Raw genomic sequence first — 21,526 nt, forward strand, 5'->3', positions numbered from 1 at the left:
AAGGCAGAGGATCATAGGGGAGGAGAGAGAAAATATGAAACAAGATGAAATCAGAGGGAGACAAACCATAAGAGATTCTTAATCTCAGGAAACAAACTGAGGGCTGCTGGACGGTGCGGGGATGGGAGCAATGGGGTGGCTGGGTGATGGACATTCGGGAGGGTATGTGCTGTGGTGAGTGCTGTAGATTGTGTAAGACTGATGAATCACAGACCTGTACCCCCTGAAACAAATACATTGATATCAATTTAAAAAAAAAATTAAAAATGAACTTCATATACATACCAAATAAAATTGATAAAGATGGCAAATAAAAGTATACGTAGGGTGTGTAAGCCCAACAAATCAACTGTATGAAAGAACAGGTACTCTAGCTGAAGGTGAGGATTTGTGGAGCCCAGATCGCCACCCTCTAGCTGTGCAGTCACCTGCTCAGCAGCCGTGGGCGCTGAGTCCACTAAAGGACCAGGAGAGCAGCTGCAACTGCAGAATGGGGCAGGGCACACAGGAGAATTTCTGAAGTCCAACAGTTTAAGGCCTAAGAAGTTAGAAACTTAAATACTAAATGACATCAAGCGGACTGTGTAGATCCAGGTGAACATCTAAGGTTGATTCCCACTAAGGACACACATATGCCGTGTGAATTGTGTATGTGACTTTGAGCAGCATTTCCAAATTCATCCAGAAATGCTACATCTCTTCTGCTTAAAATCACAGCCACAGGCCCATGGCTCCATCTCTCAACAGCGGTGGGGTGGGGGGGGCAAGGGGAGGCAAGGAAAAATAGCTTAGAAACAAAACAAAACAAAAAACCAGAACGGAAATGTTTTTGTGTATGTTCTCTTCCTAAAAGACGAAGTCTTGGGGCGCCTGGGTGGCTCAGCAGGTTAAAGTTTCTGTCTTTGGCTCAGGTCATGATACCAGGGTTCTTGGATGGAGCCCTGCATCTGGCTTTCTGCTCAGTGGGGAGCCAGCTTCCTCCTCTCACTCTCTTTGCCTTTCTGCCTACATATGATCTCTGTCTGTCAAATAAATAAATAAATAAAATCTTAAAAAAAAAAAGACATCTTATGATTCTCTGCTACCACACTAGAACAGGCTCGCTTCTGCTTCCTTTTTCTTCCCTTGCTGCTTCAAGTTCTGAATGAATTCATTCAACAAGTATTTTAGCACTTCGAGGAGGTAGCTAGTTCTGCACACCTGAAACTCATTTGCAAACAAAAAATATAAAAATCTACAACATCCATTATAACAAAATGAAAAAAAAAAAAAAAACAAACCACACCCTAAATAAAATGAAAGATTTCTGAGAGATGGGCAGGAGAGGTCGAAGATGCTCCCAGGGTGACATTTCCCAAAAAGTTCTTACCTCTGGATACACAGAAGCAAGTACTATTTTTAATGTTAATATTTGCTTTTTCAACTAGTTGATGTAGGAAGATATACATGGTAGTCTTGGTAACAAATCTTTATTGAGGAAAAATAGGCCATCTTTCAGTAACTTTTATTCTTTACCATTGACCATTGATATATGTAACATAATCCAACAAATAGTTTGGGGGGATCCAAGACTGTACACATGACTAAGAAAACATCCCCTAAATAAACAAGTCTATGTTTTCATAACTCTCTAGGTCTGCCCAGCTCAACTAACTCTATGGTATCAGTAATCATTTCAGCCTCTGCGACCTTTAATGCTACTTACAGTACCTGAGCTATAAGAATAAGATTCCATTAGAGCAAAGTTCAACAGATACTGTTTTAATCCAGCTCTCTGCACTGTAATCTAAAACAGTAAATGTCTACTTCTCACCTCTCTTAGACTTGTAATCCTGTATATTTTATGAAACAGAATTGTGTCTGAAATAGCATTATAATGCTAAACATATGCTTAAGGAATGATTAAAAAAAAAAGTTAGTCATCTAGTCTATTCAGTATTCAGAGATTTTAAGATCACACAGAAAACCACATCTAGATGAGTTACTGAATGAGTCACTTTTCTTCTGAGGCATGTTGGCATTGGATAGACAGTCAGCATTCAGGCCTTATACATTTTAGGCACTCATCCAACTTACATATAATGTAATGCATAGAAAAGGAAAAACAAAGTCCAAAATGAACTCCTAACTTAGAATGGCTATATAGCATAGATTAATATTTTAAAATAACTAGAGAAGTATGTTTTTGTTAGTTTCATTAGTACTTATATTAAAACAAGTTTATTCCATTGGAAAAAGTATATTTGTTTTTCAATAGGAGTCAATTTATATTCTGCAAATCTTTAGTAATCTTTTACTGCTTACCATTACAGGCATGTAATAGAATTACACTACCTGAATTTAACATGTCAGTTAATATTTCCTTCCACGTGAGGGTAGTTAGGCTATGAATGTTAACGCCTCAAAAACAACATCGATTTACCTAACTGTTAATTAAAAGAAATAATAAGAGACAGCATCTCTTTTATGGACAAAACCGCACATGTAAGTAAAGCATTTTAAACCTTTTGGATGCTATTTTAAAGCAATTAAAGAATTGAAAAAAATAAAATGCATTCATTAAAGTCACATAATACACTAAAAAAAAAAAAGGAATTCTGTGCTTTGACTATTAAAAGGAACTTGCATAATATTTCTTAAAAGTATTTATAAAGCACTTCTGCTACGATACTTTTTTGTTTTGAAACAAATAATGCAACGCGTAAACCACAGTCAACTCTGAAGGATGCATAATGATATCTATTATACATTATACTCATGGAAAGCCCACTTGATCATGCCAGTAATTAAGAGAAACACATTGATTATTGTCACATATTAGAGATTTAGAGCTTGGGAAAAATAATTTACAAGTGAAACTGTTGAAATTTGATTAATATTAAGCTAAATTCTCATCTTTCAGCATCTTATAAAAATTTCAGAAAATATCAGTTCGATTCTCTTTTTATTAGTTTCAAAGTTGCCTCAAAACATGTGCTAAGGTGAAATGGTGATTAAGTTTCCATAGGGTCCATGGTGGGAAATTGGAGCATGGGATAGGTTCGGGGAAGTGAACCTAAATTAAAATAAATTAGCAGCTTTCCTTCTATAATCTGGAGCTGGTTAAGGTTTCTGGGTACAGTGGGGAAATTATGAGGAACAGAACTCAGAAAGTAGCAATACTCCATCTCATAGAATTAAAAGAGTATTAGAGCTAAGTCATCAGAGGAAAATTTGGACCTTGATTTTTTTTTCTTCTATCCTGGTCACTTTGTTTGAAACCTCTAAGGACCATCTATAAAATAAATTCTCTCTCTCTTTCTCTTTTTTTTTTGGGGGGGGGGTAGCTTGAAATCTTAAAAAAAAAATACAGATAAATGACACTGAATTACTCCACAAGTATAACTGTCACGTGGTTATATCACAATAATACTTATAATATTTATGATAGTTTGACATTCCTCCAAACCACTAAATTTCTTGGACTACATCACTGAGATCAAAGGTGTGCCATTATATATCAGAATTTAAGGTCATCCATTAATTACAGATCTCCTCCCTCCCTCCTTCCATTTCTCCTTCCTTCCTCCTTCCTCTTTCCCTTCTTTCCTTCCTTCCTTCCTTCCTTCCCTCCCTTCTTCTCTCCCTTCCTTTCTTAAATTAACAATATCTTCTAAGATGCAGTGCTCCAAATACATTAACTTGGAGATCCATTCTATAAAACCAATTGTTATGTATGCTTTATGTGTTTGCCAAATGGATCTAGTCAGTAGAAGCAAATATATTCTGTGCACACAACCTAACTGAATCATTTAATGCATTGATTTGAGTCTTTAAGTTTGATGCTATCAATCCTATCTATCAGACTATTACTCATGTATCAATTCCTATTGATCGTGAGCTACATTTTAGATGATTCAGGAGTGCATTTATTTGATTAGTGGTATTCCTATGGAGAGACCCAACTTCAGCGATGATCACAGCTGTTGACTTGTTTTAGTAATACATTTGTTTTCAAAATATACAAATCTGGGTTCATTGGTTCTACATGGCTGTTTTACTTTCATCAACTCCCCATTTTAAAATGTGTATTATCTGCTTGCATATTTCTGTTTTGCAACCCTCTTGTCATCTCACATTCCACTACCCAATTTCGCACACACACACACACACACACACACACAAAATCTTGCCAAGCATTTCAAAGAACTCAATTCCTAACTTGGAGTAATGTCCGGCAGACAACCTTAGGGATGTGTCTATAGAATGCCAAAAAAGATCTTGTTAATTGTGTCAGAAATTCAGTCATTCATCCAGATATTTTGTCTACATCATACTAAACATGTTTAATGAATTCTATTAGTTGACTAAAAATCTGACAGAATTGTCTTGACTTTATTTAGACATGGTTCAAAATAATAAGAATGGCAATAAACACCCTGAAATAAACAATATATTCAGGTTGGCACAGATTCCAACCTTAAAGTGACTCCTATTGGCCAATGTGGAACAGAATCTTTATGATCTGGTTGCAATTTGGATTCTAAGAATGCCAAGGATCCACAAAATGTTTATCATCCTCCAGTTGAATTCAAAACTAGATCATAAAGAACTAGATACCCAATGAACCAGAAGGATTAAATGTTGTTCACTGCATTTGAGTTCAGAACTGACCAATTGATGCTGGGCAATTTACTGATGACAATGACTATTTATGACTGTGGATATCCATTTTAATTAGGTTATTGCTTAAGGATCATAATTGGCCTGGAATCTCTTGGAAAATTTGTAGACTACTTTATATAAAGTTACAGAAAATTGTGAAAAAGTTGCATGCTTTAAAAACTTAGTATTTCCATCAAGCCTGTGGTTTGAAAAGAGTATGAAGATAATCATAAGTGATGTTTTTAACACAGTTTCTTGATATTTACAGTATTTTTTCTTCTTTAGTTGCCCTCCCTTCAAAGCTGGTCAATTGTTTTTCCGGGGTTTTTTTCACCTCACATTCAGTACAAGGAGGCATTTGCAATTTCTGTCAAACAATACAGAAAAGACAATTAGAATAGTTAAAATGAATATATGTTTAAGGTAAAAATTAAAATTCTAACAAAAGTAATATAAATTTGTATATGTCAACAAATACAGAAAATGAATGCTAGACTGAAATAAAATAAATGTAAACTTGTTAATACTTTTATTTCATGGAAGTATATAAACTACTGTTTACAAATGGCAAGACAGTTCAAAAACTATTTTGTGAAGACTTTAGCTAAACCATTCAACTCTGATTAATCTAACCCAAACGTTAAGAAATTTTGTGTTAAGTGAAATGATCCCTAGGAATTGCTATGATGTAATATATTTGGTTAAATATAGAACAGTACAGAAGGGAGTTCAGAATTAAGCTCCTGAATTGTGTTTGCTGTTTGTTTTTGTTGGGGATATATAATTCTTGCTATGTCCTCTGTTTCCCCAAATCCCTCCTTTTATCTTTTTTTGTTCCATAAAGAATAGACGCATGCTTTTTGTTGTTTATTTTTGTTTCATGTGCGTGTGTGTGTGTGTGTGCTGGGGGCTGTACCTCCCTCACCCTGTTCTTCTGAGGACCTCAGATGATCAAACCAAAAGCTCAGTGGCTGGCACAGTGCTCATAGAAAGTCCAGAGGCCCTAGGTGAAGGAAGCATGTCCTATCACTTAACAGAACATTCCTGCTTCAGCTAGAGAAAATCACTGGACCCAAAGGATTTGAGTTCTTCCTGACAAAATCAAAACAAACAAATAAAATACCTTTGGGGCAGTCACTGGCTCTGCAGTAGCATTGATTAGGGGAACGACTTTGTGCTTCGTTGAGCAGGTCCTGCCCTCTTGTAAAAGCTGCAAATGAAAATAGATCAATGTAGTTAAATTAAATGAAGGAGGGGATAGAAAAATTCCCTTGAATTCTTCCGACTGAGAAACTTCCTTTACTTTGATGCAAGCTGAAAGGGCAAGCTAGAGACAAAATAAACTCATCACGTCCTGAGTGGGAACCCAAGGAAAGAACGAGCACTCACAGGTGGTTTGGGGATCTTCGTGATGCTTATGAAAATCAGCTACTACAACAAAATTCCGTTCCAGTGGAAAGCTCTTTCATTGCAAAAGCAGTTCAATTGAAGTAAAGAATTATAGAACTGTTGTATCTGTGACACATCTGGACTCAAAGACTTAGGTGGCCCGTACACCTGCAGGAACATGAGTACCGCAAGCCCCGAAGCAATTTTAACAGTCTAGTCAACAACTGTCTAGCAAAAACTCCTGGGTACCTTAAAAAAGATCTTATTTTGAAAAATAAAATCTTATATTTTACTAATGAGGAATTCTCATCTTCTTTATTAGCCTCAACAGTTTTGAAGAAGAACTGCTGGCCGCGTATTTCAATTGGGGTTCGTTTCCATTTTAACCAAGGGTAAAATATTTTCTTTCCCTTCCTTCCCTTTCTGCCGTGCTCTCTGCTTCTCTCCTTCCCTCCCTTTTTTCCTTCCTTCCCTGTCTGCTTCTCTTCTCTTCCCCCTTTCCATACTGTCTTTCATTCTTCCTCCCTCCCTTTTTTCTCTTCCTCTTTATTATTTTTTTTTTTTTAAGATTTATTTATTTGAGAGTGAGAGAGCGAGAGTGGGGTGAGGAGCAGGGGGAGAAGCAAGCTCTGTGCTGAGCAGGGAGCCCCACGCGGGGCTTGATTCCAGGACTCCGGAATCATGACCTGAGTCCAAGGCAGATGCCTAACTGACTGAGCTAAACAGGCATCTCTTCTTAATCTTTATTTTAAACATATTTTCAAAGTAACTACAAACACTGTTAATTGTAAGACTATGCTTCTTTTTGGGGGGTGGCGGTGATTTCTTCTAATCCTTTCCATGTGTACAGCAGAGCCCAGGAGTTGAAGAGTCCATAGCCACTGGGTAGCTCTGAACTTGAACAAGTCCGTTTGTTTCCTTGGGATCTGACAGTAAGGAGGAGACCAAAATGGCCTTCAAAACCCAACATCTTATAAATTCCACAAGTAGATGACAACTAGAGAGGTTCTACAGGAGACTTAATCTAGTCCAATTCAGATTTTAGAGCAAAGTTCTTTTCATATGCTTCCTATTCTGGCACTGTATTGCTCTTAGTGGAATACACACTACATTCCTTTACCATTCCATGCCTATACGTATGCCAGCCACCTCACCTTCCTCAAAGTCTCTCTCCACTGTGACATCCTGACAACCAGCTATTCATGCCTTCCCTAGAATGTCATTTCCACCAGTAGATGCACTCAGTCATACTTTCCTGCTCTAAAGGTACAATGCATATAAAAACTGGATCACTTAACAATGTTTTTATATGTATAAGCATGTCTAGCTGCTTAATATATTGTAAGATCCTTGAAGATAGAGGTGACATTTATCAGCTGTACCTTCCAGCTTGAGGCCAACAGATAACAAGGAGCCAATATGAAATCTCTGAATAAATAATAATGAAAATATGATTGGCTATGAAATTCATTGCTTATGAAAATATTTTAATCCTTCAGAATTTCAATAAACACCTGATTTTTTATATGATCAGATTTGTTTGTTTGAGACTCCAAAGTGGTTACAAAGAGTCCCTTTTTCTATAGAAGCCTACAGTATAGTAGCAAAGTAAGATAACAACTATAATAATAGAAATCAGTAGTCAAAACCTTATCCCAAAGAATTGTAGGCAGAGGCACAGAGAAACCTTGTACACTAATTAACATGCTTGTTTTTATGTTCTGTAGGTTTGAATTACATCTGGACTCTAAAATTTCTTTAGAATGTTATAGTTATTCTACTTTTGTTGTGATAATACAACTGGCTTGCATTTAGCCTTTGAGAAATTAGCAAATAATTGTATGCAATCAAGCTCAAAAAACATGATCAATGCAGAAAGTATCTTGAAAAGTATAAGCCTTCCCAAAATATATTTTGGAATAATGACATTTGTAGGTCTTACATGTTTGGGGGAAAAGTTTATCTAAACATTAAACAGTTGTATTTAAAGTAGTTCTTCTCAAGGCCTTTACCATGCAATTTCCTAAAGTTCTGGTCTTCAATGACTTGTCCACATAATTACATAAGGTGATTGTTAAAACATAACACTCCTGGGTGGTAGTTCAGTCCAGTGACTATGGGGTTTGCATTTTTAATCAACACTTCAATAATTCAAATGCACAGTCAAATTTGAAATTCACTTCTTCATAATGCACAAATACATTACAAATCTCTTAGAAGGACATAGAGCAATTTCCTAAATCTATTTAACCTCAAAACACTGTCTTGTGTGGTACTTCACTTGAGGTCATTCTCATGAGGAAGAGACTATAGGATTTGCAGTGGAGTGTTTTCTTTCATTAATGCAAGCATAGCTGACTATTTCAGACAAGGCTTTGATCATCTGAGCAATGAAAATTTATTAAACTTCAACATTAAAGAAAATGTTATATGGCTGAAAGATAATGTGAACTTTTTTTGATACTTTGATCTTCTAATAAACACTACCTTTAAATTTATTTATTTATTTTTTCTGTGCCTCACAGGCACTATAGAAATTTCATAGACATGAATTTCATAAAATTCTTAGTGTTTCTCAGAGAGGCAACAGACATAAGAGCAACATAATTATAACTTGCAGGTATCATGCCTTAATAAGCATCTTATTCAACCCTGTAGCCACTGATACACTTTCATTGGTGAGAACATAAAGGGGGTGTTTCTTCATGGAACCCTCTCCCATTGGTTGCCAACATTACCCAGACTGCCAAAAATTCCAGACAACTGTACTTAAGGAAGACAAAAAAAAAAAAAAAAAAAAGACACATGGTTACAAAACTTTGGGAATAAAATAGACTTTGGTTTGAGATTTAGCTCTAATGTCTATTCATTGGTGATCTTGATAAAATAATTCAATAAGTTACTTATCTCTGGGCCTCAGTTCTTCAGCTGTAAAATGGAGCTACTTCACAGAATTATTATCAGAAAACATACAAAAATATTCAGTATAAATTCTAACAGTAAACATTTCTCCCTCTTCCATTTTCTTTCATATTAGTATTAGCGTTGTTAATGAGTACACACCAACGATTACGATGAGTGACACTGACATTACACATGAGGCATGGGGCAGAATCAGCAGTCATGTAATTCCCACACACAGAAGTGAAAGAGGCAAGAAGGGGGAGAGAGAAGAAAATGGAGACATGAGTGCTGATTTGGAGGGAGGCAAAATCACTTAGGGCTAATGCTTCTCTTCTGACACTATAGATAAAAATAATAATAAAATTAACACAATGGTTTTTTTGGGGGGAGGGGAGGAAAAAAGATGAGAGAGGCCCCTGAGTGGCTCTGTCAGTTAAGTGTCTGACTCTTGGTTTCAACTCAGGGCATGATCTCATGGGCGGTAAGTCAGAGCCCTGCTTTTGGACTCCCCACTCTGGGGTGAGGCAGGGGGAATCTGCTTGAAAGATTCTCTCCCTCTGCTCCTCCCACCACGTGCATGTAGGCGTGACCACACACTCTCTCTCTGCTAAATAAGTACGTCTTTTTAAAGAAAGGATGAGAAAAATAGAAGTTTCAAGGTATGGAAAATGATATTGATATATTTAAAGCTTCATCCAATGAAACACAGGCTTGAGATTGCTACTGGCCAACTCCTTAATTTTGCTCTTGTGACTCCATGAGCAGGACCTAGTTAACACTTGCTAGACTCCTGACCCATGGAAAGTGAAAGATAATTAGTGTCTCTTACAGCCTTTCACTCCATGATGATTGGTAACTGGAAACTAATACAGATATTATGGCAAAAGACCTTTATGTGATATCACGTGAGCATGACGTAACTTACTGTATTGCTTTACCTTTGTTTTGAAAATTGAACTATAGTTAATGTATTGGTTCCATACTTTGTGAAGATAGGTGGTAGTTAAATTGTAAATAAAAACTCTTTGGGGGGTTATAATTTAAAAATAAATGTGGGGCGCCAGGGTGGCTCAGTTGGTTAAGCCTCTGCCTTTGGCTCAGGTCATGATCTCAGGGTCCTGGGATCGAGTTCCACACTGGGCTCTCTCTGCTCAGTGGGGAGCCTGCTTCCTCCTCTCTCTCTGCCTGCCTCTCTGCCTACTTGTGATCTCTCTCTGTCAAATAAATAAATAAATTCTTTAAAAAAATAAAAATAAATGTGTGAACTTAATATACAGATGTTTTTTTTAAAAAATGTAATAATAACAGATAATCTCTTTCCCAATTCTTTTTTTTTAAAGGTTTTATATATTTATTTATTGGACAGATCAGAAGCAGGCAGAGAGGCAGGCAGAGAGGGAGAGTAGGGGAAGCAGACTCCCTGCTGAGCAGAGAACCTGATGCGGGGCTTGATCCCAGGACCCTGGGATCATGACCTGAGCTGAAGGCAGAGGCTTTAACTGACTGAGCCACCCAGGCGCCCCATCTTTCCCAGTTCTTTCTCCCAGTGTCTTTGTGGCTATTAATATTGCTGGCTCTTTCACGGTCTTAAAATTCTCTGTTTAATACCCGCCCTCCTTTCACATTTTATTATCTAATCTCTTTGTCCCCCTTCATCTCAAGCCCTCATGTTTACACATGAGGAGATCAACAGCTCTATAATGCTCTCAAGGCCATAAAGGTATTGTTGCCAATTAAACCCATGTCCACCTCGCTGTGAATGAGGGATTTTTTTAAGATTCTATACTACTTTTTTCTCACATTATTATTTACCTTTATAACATCTTAATTTATAACATTAATTTATAACATCTTAATTGCCATGTTACATTTTATAGTTTTACTAAAGACATGATTTTTAACACAAAATATTCCTGGGGTGGGAGAACACATCCAAACTAACAGTGTTGAGGCCAGGAGATAGTCACTACTGAGAGATAACTAGAATAGGGATGGTTCACAGAAGAACTTGTAGGCCAAGCAGTGATATGTATATTCAATTTTGCAATTATGGAGACAGGTATACTGTAAATATCCTGCAATGATATGCCTACTTATCAAAGGAAGTTTATAAGCCAATGCTTTCTCTATGTTGGAATCTAAAGAGATTAGTAAATCTTTAAAAAAAAGAAAAAAGATGAAAGAAAGAAAAGAAAAGGTACGTCCGCCTGGCTCAGTTCATTAAGATCCACCTTTGGCTCAGGTCATGATTTCCAGAGTCCTGGGATAGAGTCCCCACATCAGGCTCCTTGCTCAGAAGGGAGCCTGATATTCCCTCTGCCTGCCGCTCCCCCTGCTTGTGTACATGTACTCTCACTGATAAGTATTTTAAGTAAATAAGTAAATAAATAAATAAATCTTAAAAAAAAAAAGAGAGAGAGATTCATTAATAGGGCTCTAAAGTGTACAGTCCATACAGCACTGCTTAAAAAACACCATCCCTCACTCAGGTCATGATCTCATGGGTAATGAGACTGAGCCCCACATCGGCGTTGGGCTCTGCACTCAGTGAGGAGTTTGCTTGAATATTCTCTCCCTCTGCCCCACACCCCCATCATGCATGCATGCATTCTCTCTCAAATAAATAAATAAATCTTTAAAAAACAAACAGCCAAACCAAATCAAAACAAAACCCTCCATCCCTCACCAGAACCTTCTTCCCCCAGCGACAGTTTTGTATCTACCATTTTTATGAGCACTTGTCTGTCATTCGCACTGTACCGGAGACCACTAGGACCCATCAGGCCTCTCCCTTTTCCTTCAAGTCTCAAGGGTGACAGGAAATTGAAACTTGGTTAAATTTTTCAGAAATTAGATTTAAATACTCAAAGATCTGGCGTTGGAGTTTCAGAACTTATTTCATGAGTCCATTACTAAACTGAATCACGCAACGGAAAGAACAGTAACAAAGAATGTCCATATTCAAATGGTTTGCATTCTGTGTGTGTCTGAAACTTCTACACTACCTGCCATCAAAATATGTTTAACTTCTCATCACAGCTCAACTCAAGAGATAGTAAATCTTGACACTTTTCCCCTCATAAGCATTGATCAGAATCTAAGAAAAGTAACAAGAACAACAACATGTAATATAGCTTAATTGTTACATATACATTCAGGAGAGCTCATTGTTTGGGGGTTCTGTTATCTTGGCTTGCAGAATTGAAACTTGCAGATGAGCGCAGCTGACAGTCTTTCCATGGGTAAGTCGGTAAACCATTTTTTATTAAAGTAATTCAGTATGTTAGACTCTAATCTCCTCTATCTTTCAGAAATCATGGGGTTTATCCTTTTATTTCCTTCCTAGATTATTGAACTAAACTATCCAATTCTCTCTAACCTTATTTTCTCCAATCCATCTGCCACTCAACCTCCAGAAAAGTCTTCCTAACATATTTCATCATGCCAACTCTCTGCATAAAAAAATCAATCAAATCAAAACGAATTAGAAAAATACCACCTATACACAAATTTGTGATTTCCCATTGCCTATAAAGTACAGAAGACTGGGGAGATGGATGGGATGAGGAATTTGGAGACTGTTTTCTTAAACAAGGGAGATGTGATATAGGAGTGTGGCCTTCAGACTCACCTTGATGAACTACAGCCAAGCCTCAGAAGACAAATGACTGGGCATTAAGAGAATGAGTCTCTGCTGTCACTTACTCAGGCTCATAGATTTTCTTTTTATTACTGTTGTTAAATACACACCCATATACAGTACTTTTTTTCCCCACTGACTTTATTTTTTTGCCTCGTTCCCCAATACTTCCTAGAATAATTACTGACTTTCATTCTTTTAATTCTTTCTGGTACAACCTGGAGTAGAACTTCCAATCTTGTAAAGAAGTGAAAAGTACTATTTTACACAAGAGATTTTATGACTCAACAGAATAAGGTAATGGTTAAACCTGTGGGCTAAGAAGTCTGTCTTATTCAAATCCTTAAATCTAAGGCTTATTAGCTTCGTGGTCTGCAATAAATGATTCATTTTTTCCCTCAATCTAAAGATCCCTATTTGTAAAATGTAGAACAATATTATTTTATAAATGTGTGTAAAAATTATGTAAGAGAATGACTTGAAGCACTTAACTCAGGGCCTCTTACTATTAAGGTCTCAATATCCTGTAGTAGCAATGATGATAATGAAGGTAACAGTAAATTTGTAAATCACCTGGAACAAAGTACCTGATACATATAAGATACTCTATAAACATAGCATATCATATAGTCAATTCATCATGCTGGAGCCAACAATACATGCATAATTTTTGTTTGTTTCCTTGTTTGACAGAAAAAAAATAGCTTACTATTATAATGATGACTTATAATTTTTTGGTGTAATTAGGTCATGTCATTTTTTTTTCAATGGCATGAGAATGGCACTGTATTAATGCAAATGCATCTGAAAAAGTTCCTGTAGAACTACTTTTCCTTCCAAACTGTGTGAGCCACATATATGATTATGTACACAATTATTTGATGAAAAAGTAGTGTCAGGGAGTCTGACACAGGGCTCGATCTCATGATCCTGAGATCACAACCTGAGCTGAAATCATGCTGGAGACCCAACTGACTGAGCTACCCAGACATCCCAAGGACCTTCATTTTAATGTGGAAATACCAGGTTTTGGAGCCATGTGTAAGTAAATTTGAGTCCCAATTCCACCTCCCATGTCTGTGACAATAGGATAAGTTAATAAACATTGAGTTTCCTAGACTTTAGTATTTTATAAAAGAATAAAGTTAAACACTAATAATAAACATCAGGACTGTCAGCTTCAAATTTTGACACTGGAATAAATAAAGCAACCAAACAAACACACTCCTATATTTCAACAGTGTTTGAGAAAAGAAAGAGCATTTTAATACCAAAATATATATAAAGGATCCAGAGTCAAAGGGAATTATTCTTGAGAGGCAGAGGGAGACACAGAGAGAGAGAAACAGAGAGAGATTGATTGATTGGCTCATGGAAAATACATTAATATTTTGTTATTTGACTCTTTATTCATTTTCTACATCTTTGAACTTCATCCCAGGCTGGCATTTGCCAATAGAATGAAGTGTGGAAAATACCAACTTAACCTTGCTTTTTCCTCATTTGTGAATGTGGATAATAATGCTGGTATTCAAAAGTGATATCAGTGTGAAATGAGATAAAACAGGGAACTTGGCTTGATGCATGGAGTGAAGAGTTAGGCCATCCCAGGTTAGAATTCCTATAGCCTTTACAAGCTGTTTGGAATTGGAAAAGTTACTTTATCTTCCCGATAAAGTAAGATATCTTATCTATAAGGTAATCAAAATAGGATCTATTTGAGAGGGTTGCTGGAAGAGATTAAATTAAATTAAATTTATTAGATTAAATTAAAATATATAATTGTTCTTAATGGAGTATCTTGCACATTATAGGTGCTCAGTTAAGTTTGGTTTTTATCCTTTCTTTTCCTTCCTCAGCTTCTGCTTCCTTCAATCAAAATGTCTCTCTTTTGTCAGTAAATATTTGGATCCTATGCGAATGGAAACACTGATACTCAGTCACTTCAATTTCACAACCATGGTATGAACACACTGACCCTGGTCATTAGAGAATTTTGACGCTGCCAAAGACTTTGCTGTCGCCACTCCTCCCCCCAAGTCTGTGGCTCTTTCTGTCTCGTCTTGTCTCATTCTTTTCTGTTTATGATCTAACAGGGCAAGAAAAAGAAAGTCTTATTAACCTACTGTTCATTAATCCTAAATAGCTTTAAACTTGGATGCCTTTATTCTTTTTGTTTTGTTTTTCCCCTCCTCAATGCAAAATCATCAGATCACTCTAACTAATTTAACCTGGGCACTGAGTTGTCTTAAAAGATTTTCATTATGGGGCACCTGGGTGGCTCAGTCAGTTAAGCATCTGCCTTTGGCTCAGGTCTTGATTCCAGTGTCCTGGGATGGAGCTGTACGTTGAAGGCCCACAAGGAGCCTGTTCCTCCTCCCTCTGAGCCTCCCCGCAACTCATGCTCATTCTCTCTCTCAAATAAATAAATAAAATCTTTTTCAAAAATGATCTTCATTATGATACAGGCACGTCTTTGGCTTCAATGCAAATATCCCATTTAGAAATTATGAAAATAAAGTCATATTTAGAATGACCTTTTTAAAAGGGCACTTTTAAGAGTCTAGCTAAATTTCTATAATATTGCTGCTTCAGCATCCATTTTGTGTGGCTTAGAGGTCTGTGGGGACCTGGAAGTGACTCCAGCCTTTCTTAAGAGGGCAGGTCCCAGATAACAGCCAGCACGGTCATAAGAAACTGTGAATTCCTGATATGACTTCTGCAAAGACCAGGGATAAAAGGCCTTTCCTGTCTGCTACCCTCCCCCTCCCACCCCCAACTTCGCATTTTCTGTTCCTTAGATAAGTCTCTCCCTCTTTCCCCTTCTTTAGATCTTAACAAGACTCTGGTTCTGTTTAGCTTAAACTGACCTGTCAGGCCTAGCCAAGGACTCCCAAAGCACTCTACCCACCGACCCTAAAAAAACTACATGTGCCTCAGGTCCTGCGGCTCCTTTCTGCCTGCCCTCTGCCTTGACCTCCCCATGTGCCCAGTGACTTATGCATTGTACTTCCTCCAAAACTTGTGACTAATGAGGTCCTTTATTTCACTTTCCCTTGCCTTGTGATCCTTCTTGAACCAAGGCTCATTATTTAGCACCCCAGGGTTTGCTCTTAACAAATGTTCATTTAACAAAAATCACAAAATGGCTTATTCTGCATTTTGTTTATTTTAAATTACACTCTATTCCTTCTCTCGGAAATAATGAATAGTATTTTAAGAATTAAAGCTAATGGAATGAATTATCAGAAATTCATTTAAAGTCCTTGAGCTTACATCTCTGATCACTATAACTTTGGTATTAGTATTAAACATTTGGTCCTACTTCACAGGAGAGATTAGTTATAACAACTCTTATGATCTTTCCCTAAAACACTAAAAGAACTCAAACTAATTAATGCAAGATATAACTGGGAAATCTGAAATTCTACCAATAAAAAATACCTCTGGCAGGTACAGAGTCCAGTTGATTCTGCATATTTAAATAAAATATGTGACAAGGTAGATGCTAAAAAGAAGGAATTTTTCAAATATTAAGGAGAAAAAAATGGAATTAAGTGCCAAGTTACTTAAAAACACAAATATATTTTGGCTAAGTTTTTCTGTGATGCCACCTTTCTGCACTAATAATAATAAATTTGTCTACACTAATAATGGTAAATTTGTCATATTTATTCCAGAAGGATTATTTAGTACTTTATTTATTTACTTATTTTTCAGACCTATTTTTATTCATTTGACAGAGAGCAACACAGCAAGAGAAGGAACACAAGCAGGGGAAGTGGGAGAGGGAGAAGCAGACTTCCACCTAGCAGGGAGCCTGATGGGGGGCTTGACCCCAGGACCTTGGGATCATGACCTGAGGCAAAGGAGCCACTTAATTGACTGACCCATCCAGTCGCCCCACTATTTATGAAATAGCTAAGCTTTTGAAAACCACAGCCTTGTCTAATTTCATAATTTTGGATGTTTTAGAGAAATATTAATATATACCTACTAAATGAGCATTTTGCTTGGTCCTGAAGAAAATACCAATTTATAGTTTCTGTCCTGAAATTATTTATTATCGAATGCAAAATATGAACTCTGTGCAAATATTCAACATGCAAACTGGACTGCAATACAGGATGAAATACATGTATAAACCAAGCACTACGGGAACCAAGAAGAGAAAGCCATTTGGTGTTTTCAGGGAAGACAGGGGGAATCAAAGAATTATTACTTTTTAAAGATTTTACCCATTTATTTGAGATACAGAGAGAGCAATTGAGAAAGAAAGAGTGAGAAAGTGAGTGAGAGCGAGCGAGGGAGAGAACACATGCACAAGCAGGGTTTGGGAGGCGTAACGGGAGAGAAGAAGCAGATTCCTGCTGAGCAGAGAGTCTGACATGGGGCCCAATCCCAGGACCCCGACATCATGACCTGAGCTAAGGCAGGTGTTTAACTGAATGAGCCACCCAGGTACCCAGGAGTCATTACTAAGTTAACCATTGTTATTATGCTTTCTATGCAATTTCTGATAAGAACTGACACTTCAGTTCACATTCTTGCAACTTTAAATCGAAGCTATAGTAGGGTAACATGGAGATTTATACCTAACGAGCAAAACAGAAATCTGTTATGAAGACCTTATGAAACTATGTACCATTCTACTTTATCTGGAGGCATGACTGTCCCTTCTGGAAGGAACCACCCTAGCACAGTAACAAATCCTTGTATGAAGCCAACCTCTTCAGATGTCTGATGAAATGTAACCCAGAATGATAATGTTTGTTGTGTAGTCTCTAAGCCGAATTATAGCAGGCCATGTCTTGCTTAGAAAATTTTGTTAGTGCAGCATCTTCCAACCACTCATCAGGTCCATCAAATACTACACAATGAATACTGGATATAACAGCAAACTAGGATTTGTTAAATATCTACCAAAATTGTTTTAGCATTAAAAAAAAAGCTGGCATCATTTTCTACTCACAGCTCTAAGATTTATTTTCTGCACATTTCCCCCTCTCATTTCCCTAGTTAATACTTGCTGTTAAAGAAACTCCCTTTGGTGAGGGACTTGCAAGCAGGTGTGATAGGAAGAAAGAGAGCTTGTTCTCTCGATGCTAAACAAACTATTCTGCTTTTCATTTTCTCAGCACATTAAAAATAATTAAATGTTTGCCACCTATAGGAGTCACAAATATTGTGAAACACATTTGCATTAGCATTAAGTCTTAATTCCTAAATGAAAATTAAAATTGAATGTGCAATGTTTTTAATTCTTGATTTGCTATTAAACAATATGAGACTCATTGGCAAACTTCAGATAAGTGGGATGGAGCAGGTACATCCTTTGCTTTCCCCGTGTGTCTTTATTATTATCACTTAAGTAAAGCCTTTTTCAAAATAATTTAAACACACACCAAACTGATAGTCCAATATGATATTAAGACTTTGGTGACCTACTTAAAATTTTCTAAGTCTACTAAAACAAAGGCAGAAGGCAAAAAATCCAAAGGGCATTTTCCAAGGTGACCCTTTCTGGCTTGCATAGGGCAGGATATGGAATGAACCCACAAGATATCTAAGAAAATGTATAATCTCCAATTCCAAGTTTGGGATCTTGACATTGAAAATATGAAGATCTCAGATATTTAAATTATGAAGCATCTTTTTAAGAATGAACTAATAAGGGTTTATGTAACTGAATACTGTGTATTTAATTTCATATCATATACAATTATCACGACAAACCTGTAAGAGGCCAACATCAAATTTTCTCAGAACGTTTGCCAGGAAATTTTGACAGAAGAAAATCTAGGTAAATTAATTAGAACAATACACACTCCTGGGCTGTGCCCCAGATCTACTAATTAATAATCGATGGGAATGAAGCTTGACCACAAGCACTTTTACCAGCTGACCTGGTAAATCATAGTCATGCAAAAGTTTGAAAATCATTGATCTACATTATATAGATAAGGGATCTAGATTATAAAATCACTTGCCAAAAGTGTTAGAAAATAGGAAAGTTGGCATTAAAATCTAGGTTTTTTATAATTTCAAGGTTTTCTCTACTATATTGTTTAGTATCAGATCTACCAATAGGAATCAAAATGTATCTCTTCTGCTATTTTTTCCCAAGAGATTGTATGTTCTCTCATCAGCTCTCAATGAGGTTGCTGATGATCAAAGAATCCTGGAATTGAACGAGATGCTCACATGATAGCTCTTTTCCTCCATACTAGTCTTCATTTCCTAAGTACATCCAGAACAGTTGTTTTTCATTATTTTTTTAAAGATTTATTTATTTATTTGTTTGAGGGAGAGAGATAGCCAGTGGTGGTAGGGAGGAGGTAAGAAGGAGAGGGAGAGACAATCTTAAGTAGACTCCGCACTGAACACAGCTCCTGATGGAGTGCTGGATACCATAAGTCTGAGATCATGACCCAAGTGGAAAACAAGAGTCAGATGCCCAACTGACTGTTCCAGCCAGGCGCCCCGGTTTTTTGTTATTCAGTCATATAACACACTGTCTTTCAGTGACTGATTCTGTGTTCTTATACTTTTCATTAAGAGTTCACTTTTATATTTGATTGAAATATTCTCCTTATAGCTGTTTTCACTGGCAACATCTGGTTCTGCCCTGGAGAGTGACACTGAACAAGACTGCTCCTATTTCACATTATAGTTTTATTTCTTTTGAGAAATTGACTAAAATATACAATTCAAAAATATTTATTGAGGTTTTAAGTGAAAGGCATAGCTTTGCATAAAGGAATGGGTAGTGATAATTATTGAGGACCTGCTATGTGTCCATGATAAACTAGGTGTTAAGCTGGACTATCTCACTGGAACCTTTAACAAGTTATACAAGTTAGGCAACATTTATCTCCCTCCATCAGAGGAGGAAAATGAGCCTCAAAGGGGCTAAGCAGTCATGGCTACACATCAGGTAACTGGTTGAAACAGAAATGAAACTGATCAACATTATATACCAAATCTCCTCTTGAGCTTTTCCCCTCAAGCTCTAGTAGACACATGTCATTTGTTGTTGTTGAGCTTAACAGTGTCATTTCTAGAATGGAACATGCTTTATCAGTCTTGGCTGATAAGTAAAATCAGATAAGGGATTTCTCTTCCTTATTCTGGATATAGCATTACAATTATTTGAAATTAATACTGCAACTTCATGTAGTTGTTTTGCAAATGTCACCTCAGTTTGAGTTGGAGCTCATGGTCACTTGAAACTCTAATCTGTTACAAGATAAATATACAAAAAATTAATCCCATCTAAATGTTAGCAATTAACAGTCTGGAAATAAAATTAAGAAAACAACTCCACTCATAATAACATCAAAAGGAATTTAAAAATTAGGAATAAAGAAAATGAAGTGCAAGGCTTATACACTGAATTTTTTTTAAAGGTTTTATTTATTTATTTGACAGAGAGAGAGAGATATCACAAGTAGGCAGAGAGACAAGCAGAGAGAGAGAGGGAGGAAGCAGGCCCCTTGTGGAGCAGAGAGCCTGCTGTGGGGCTCGATCCCAGGACCCTGGGATCATGACCTGAGCTGAAGGCAGAGGCTTAACCCACTGAGCCACCCAGGTCACCCAAGGCTTATACACTGAAAATCTGCAAAATATTTCTGAGGAGATTTTAAAAGATGTAAGTAAATGAAGAGATAACCAATGTTTATATATTGGAAGAATCAATATTGTAAGACAATAATTCTCCCCAAATTAATCTATAGGTTCAATGCAAATTCTGTCAAAATCCCAACAGTTTTTTTTTTAAATTAAAATTAAAAAGCTGAACTTAACATTAACAAGGAAATGGAAGATATTAAAAATAGCCAAAGCAATCTTGAAGACAAGAACAAAGTAAAGGGAGTTTAACTTTCCAATCTCAAACTTGCCATAAAGCTACAGTAATTGAGAAAAGTATGGTACAGGCTTAAGGGTAGACATATAGATCAATGAAACAATTGAAGTAGAGAAGGGAATTCAGATTTGTCATCAATTATTTTTGACAAATGTGCCAAAGCCATTCAATAGAGAGAATATATTCATTATAACAAATTGTTTTTAAGATTTTATTTATTTATTTAGGGGGGGGCATGAGCAGGGAGAGGAGAAAGTGCAGAGGGAAATTAGGTAATAAATGCAAACACTGCATTTACAGTGCAGACACTTCGGAAAACCATTTGTTTCTTAAAAAGTCAGGAAAAAATTTATCATATCCCATTCTGTTTCTAGGGATCTACTCAAGATAAATGAAAACTCATGTTCACACAATGATGTTTATGTCAATGTTCACAGTGTCATTATTCAAAATAACCAAAAAGTAGAAACAACCCAAAAGGTATCAACTGATGAGTGGATAAAGAAAATGTGGTACAGTCCCATAATGGATCCTATTCAGCAACAGAAAGAAACAAACTCTTGATACGTGTTATGACATGGAGGAGTCTCCAAATCCTTACACTATGTGAAGGAAATGAGATGCTAACCAATCCCTGTTATATGATGAACTTATATAAAATTTATAAAGAGGCAAATCTACACAGATAGAAACTAGGTTAGTGTCTGTCTGGGCTGAGGGTGAGAATAGAGATGAACTGTAAAAAGGCATGGGGATCTTACTAGGGTGATGGACATGTTCTAGAGCTGGATTGTGCTAACAGCTGCACGACTCAATCAAGTTCATGAATAACTTAAATATATGCTTAAAAATGTGTGGTTTGGGGGGCAAGTGGGTGGTTCAGTCAATTAAGTGTGTGACTTGTAGTTTCAGCTCAGGTCCTGACCTCATGGGTCATGAATGAGACAGGATCCTCGCTCAGAGGGGAGTCTGATTGAAGATTCTCTCCCTCTCTCTCCCTCTCCCCAACTCACACATGTATGCTCTCTCTCTCTCTAAAATAAAGAAATCTTTTTAAAGATGTGTGATTTTTTTGCATGCAA

The 21,526-nt window shown here is 36.7% G+C and overlaps 1 protein-coding gene across 1 annotated transcript in view; it reads right to left on the bottom strand.

Moving 5' to 3' along the window:
- Window positions 1-1,453: 1,453 nt before the first annotated feature.
- LUZP2 (leucine zipper protein 2) overlaps window positions 1,454-21,526 on the bottom strand; it is a 472,878-nt gene continuing 452,805 nt past the window's right edge. Inside the window, exons 11-12 of the mRNA XM_059406926.1 lie at window positions 5,768-5,854; window positions 1,454-5,011 (exon numbers count right to left, since the gene is read on the bottom strand). Of these exons, the coding sequence (XP_059262909.1) occupies window positions 4,907-5,011; window positions 5,768-5,854 (192 nt within the window). The 3' untranslated portion in view covers window positions 1,454-4,906. The remainder of the gene's footprint in view (window positions 5,012-5,767; window positions 5,855-21,526) is intronic.

Source organism: Mustela nigripes, chromosome 1 (assembly GCF_022355385.1).
Source record: "Mustela nigripes isolate SB6536 chromosome 1, MUSNIG.SB6536, whole genome shotgun sequence".
NCBI classification, from domain to species: domain Eukaryota; kingdom Metazoa; phylum Chordata; class Mammalia; order Carnivora; family Mustelidae; genus Mustela; species Mustela nigripes.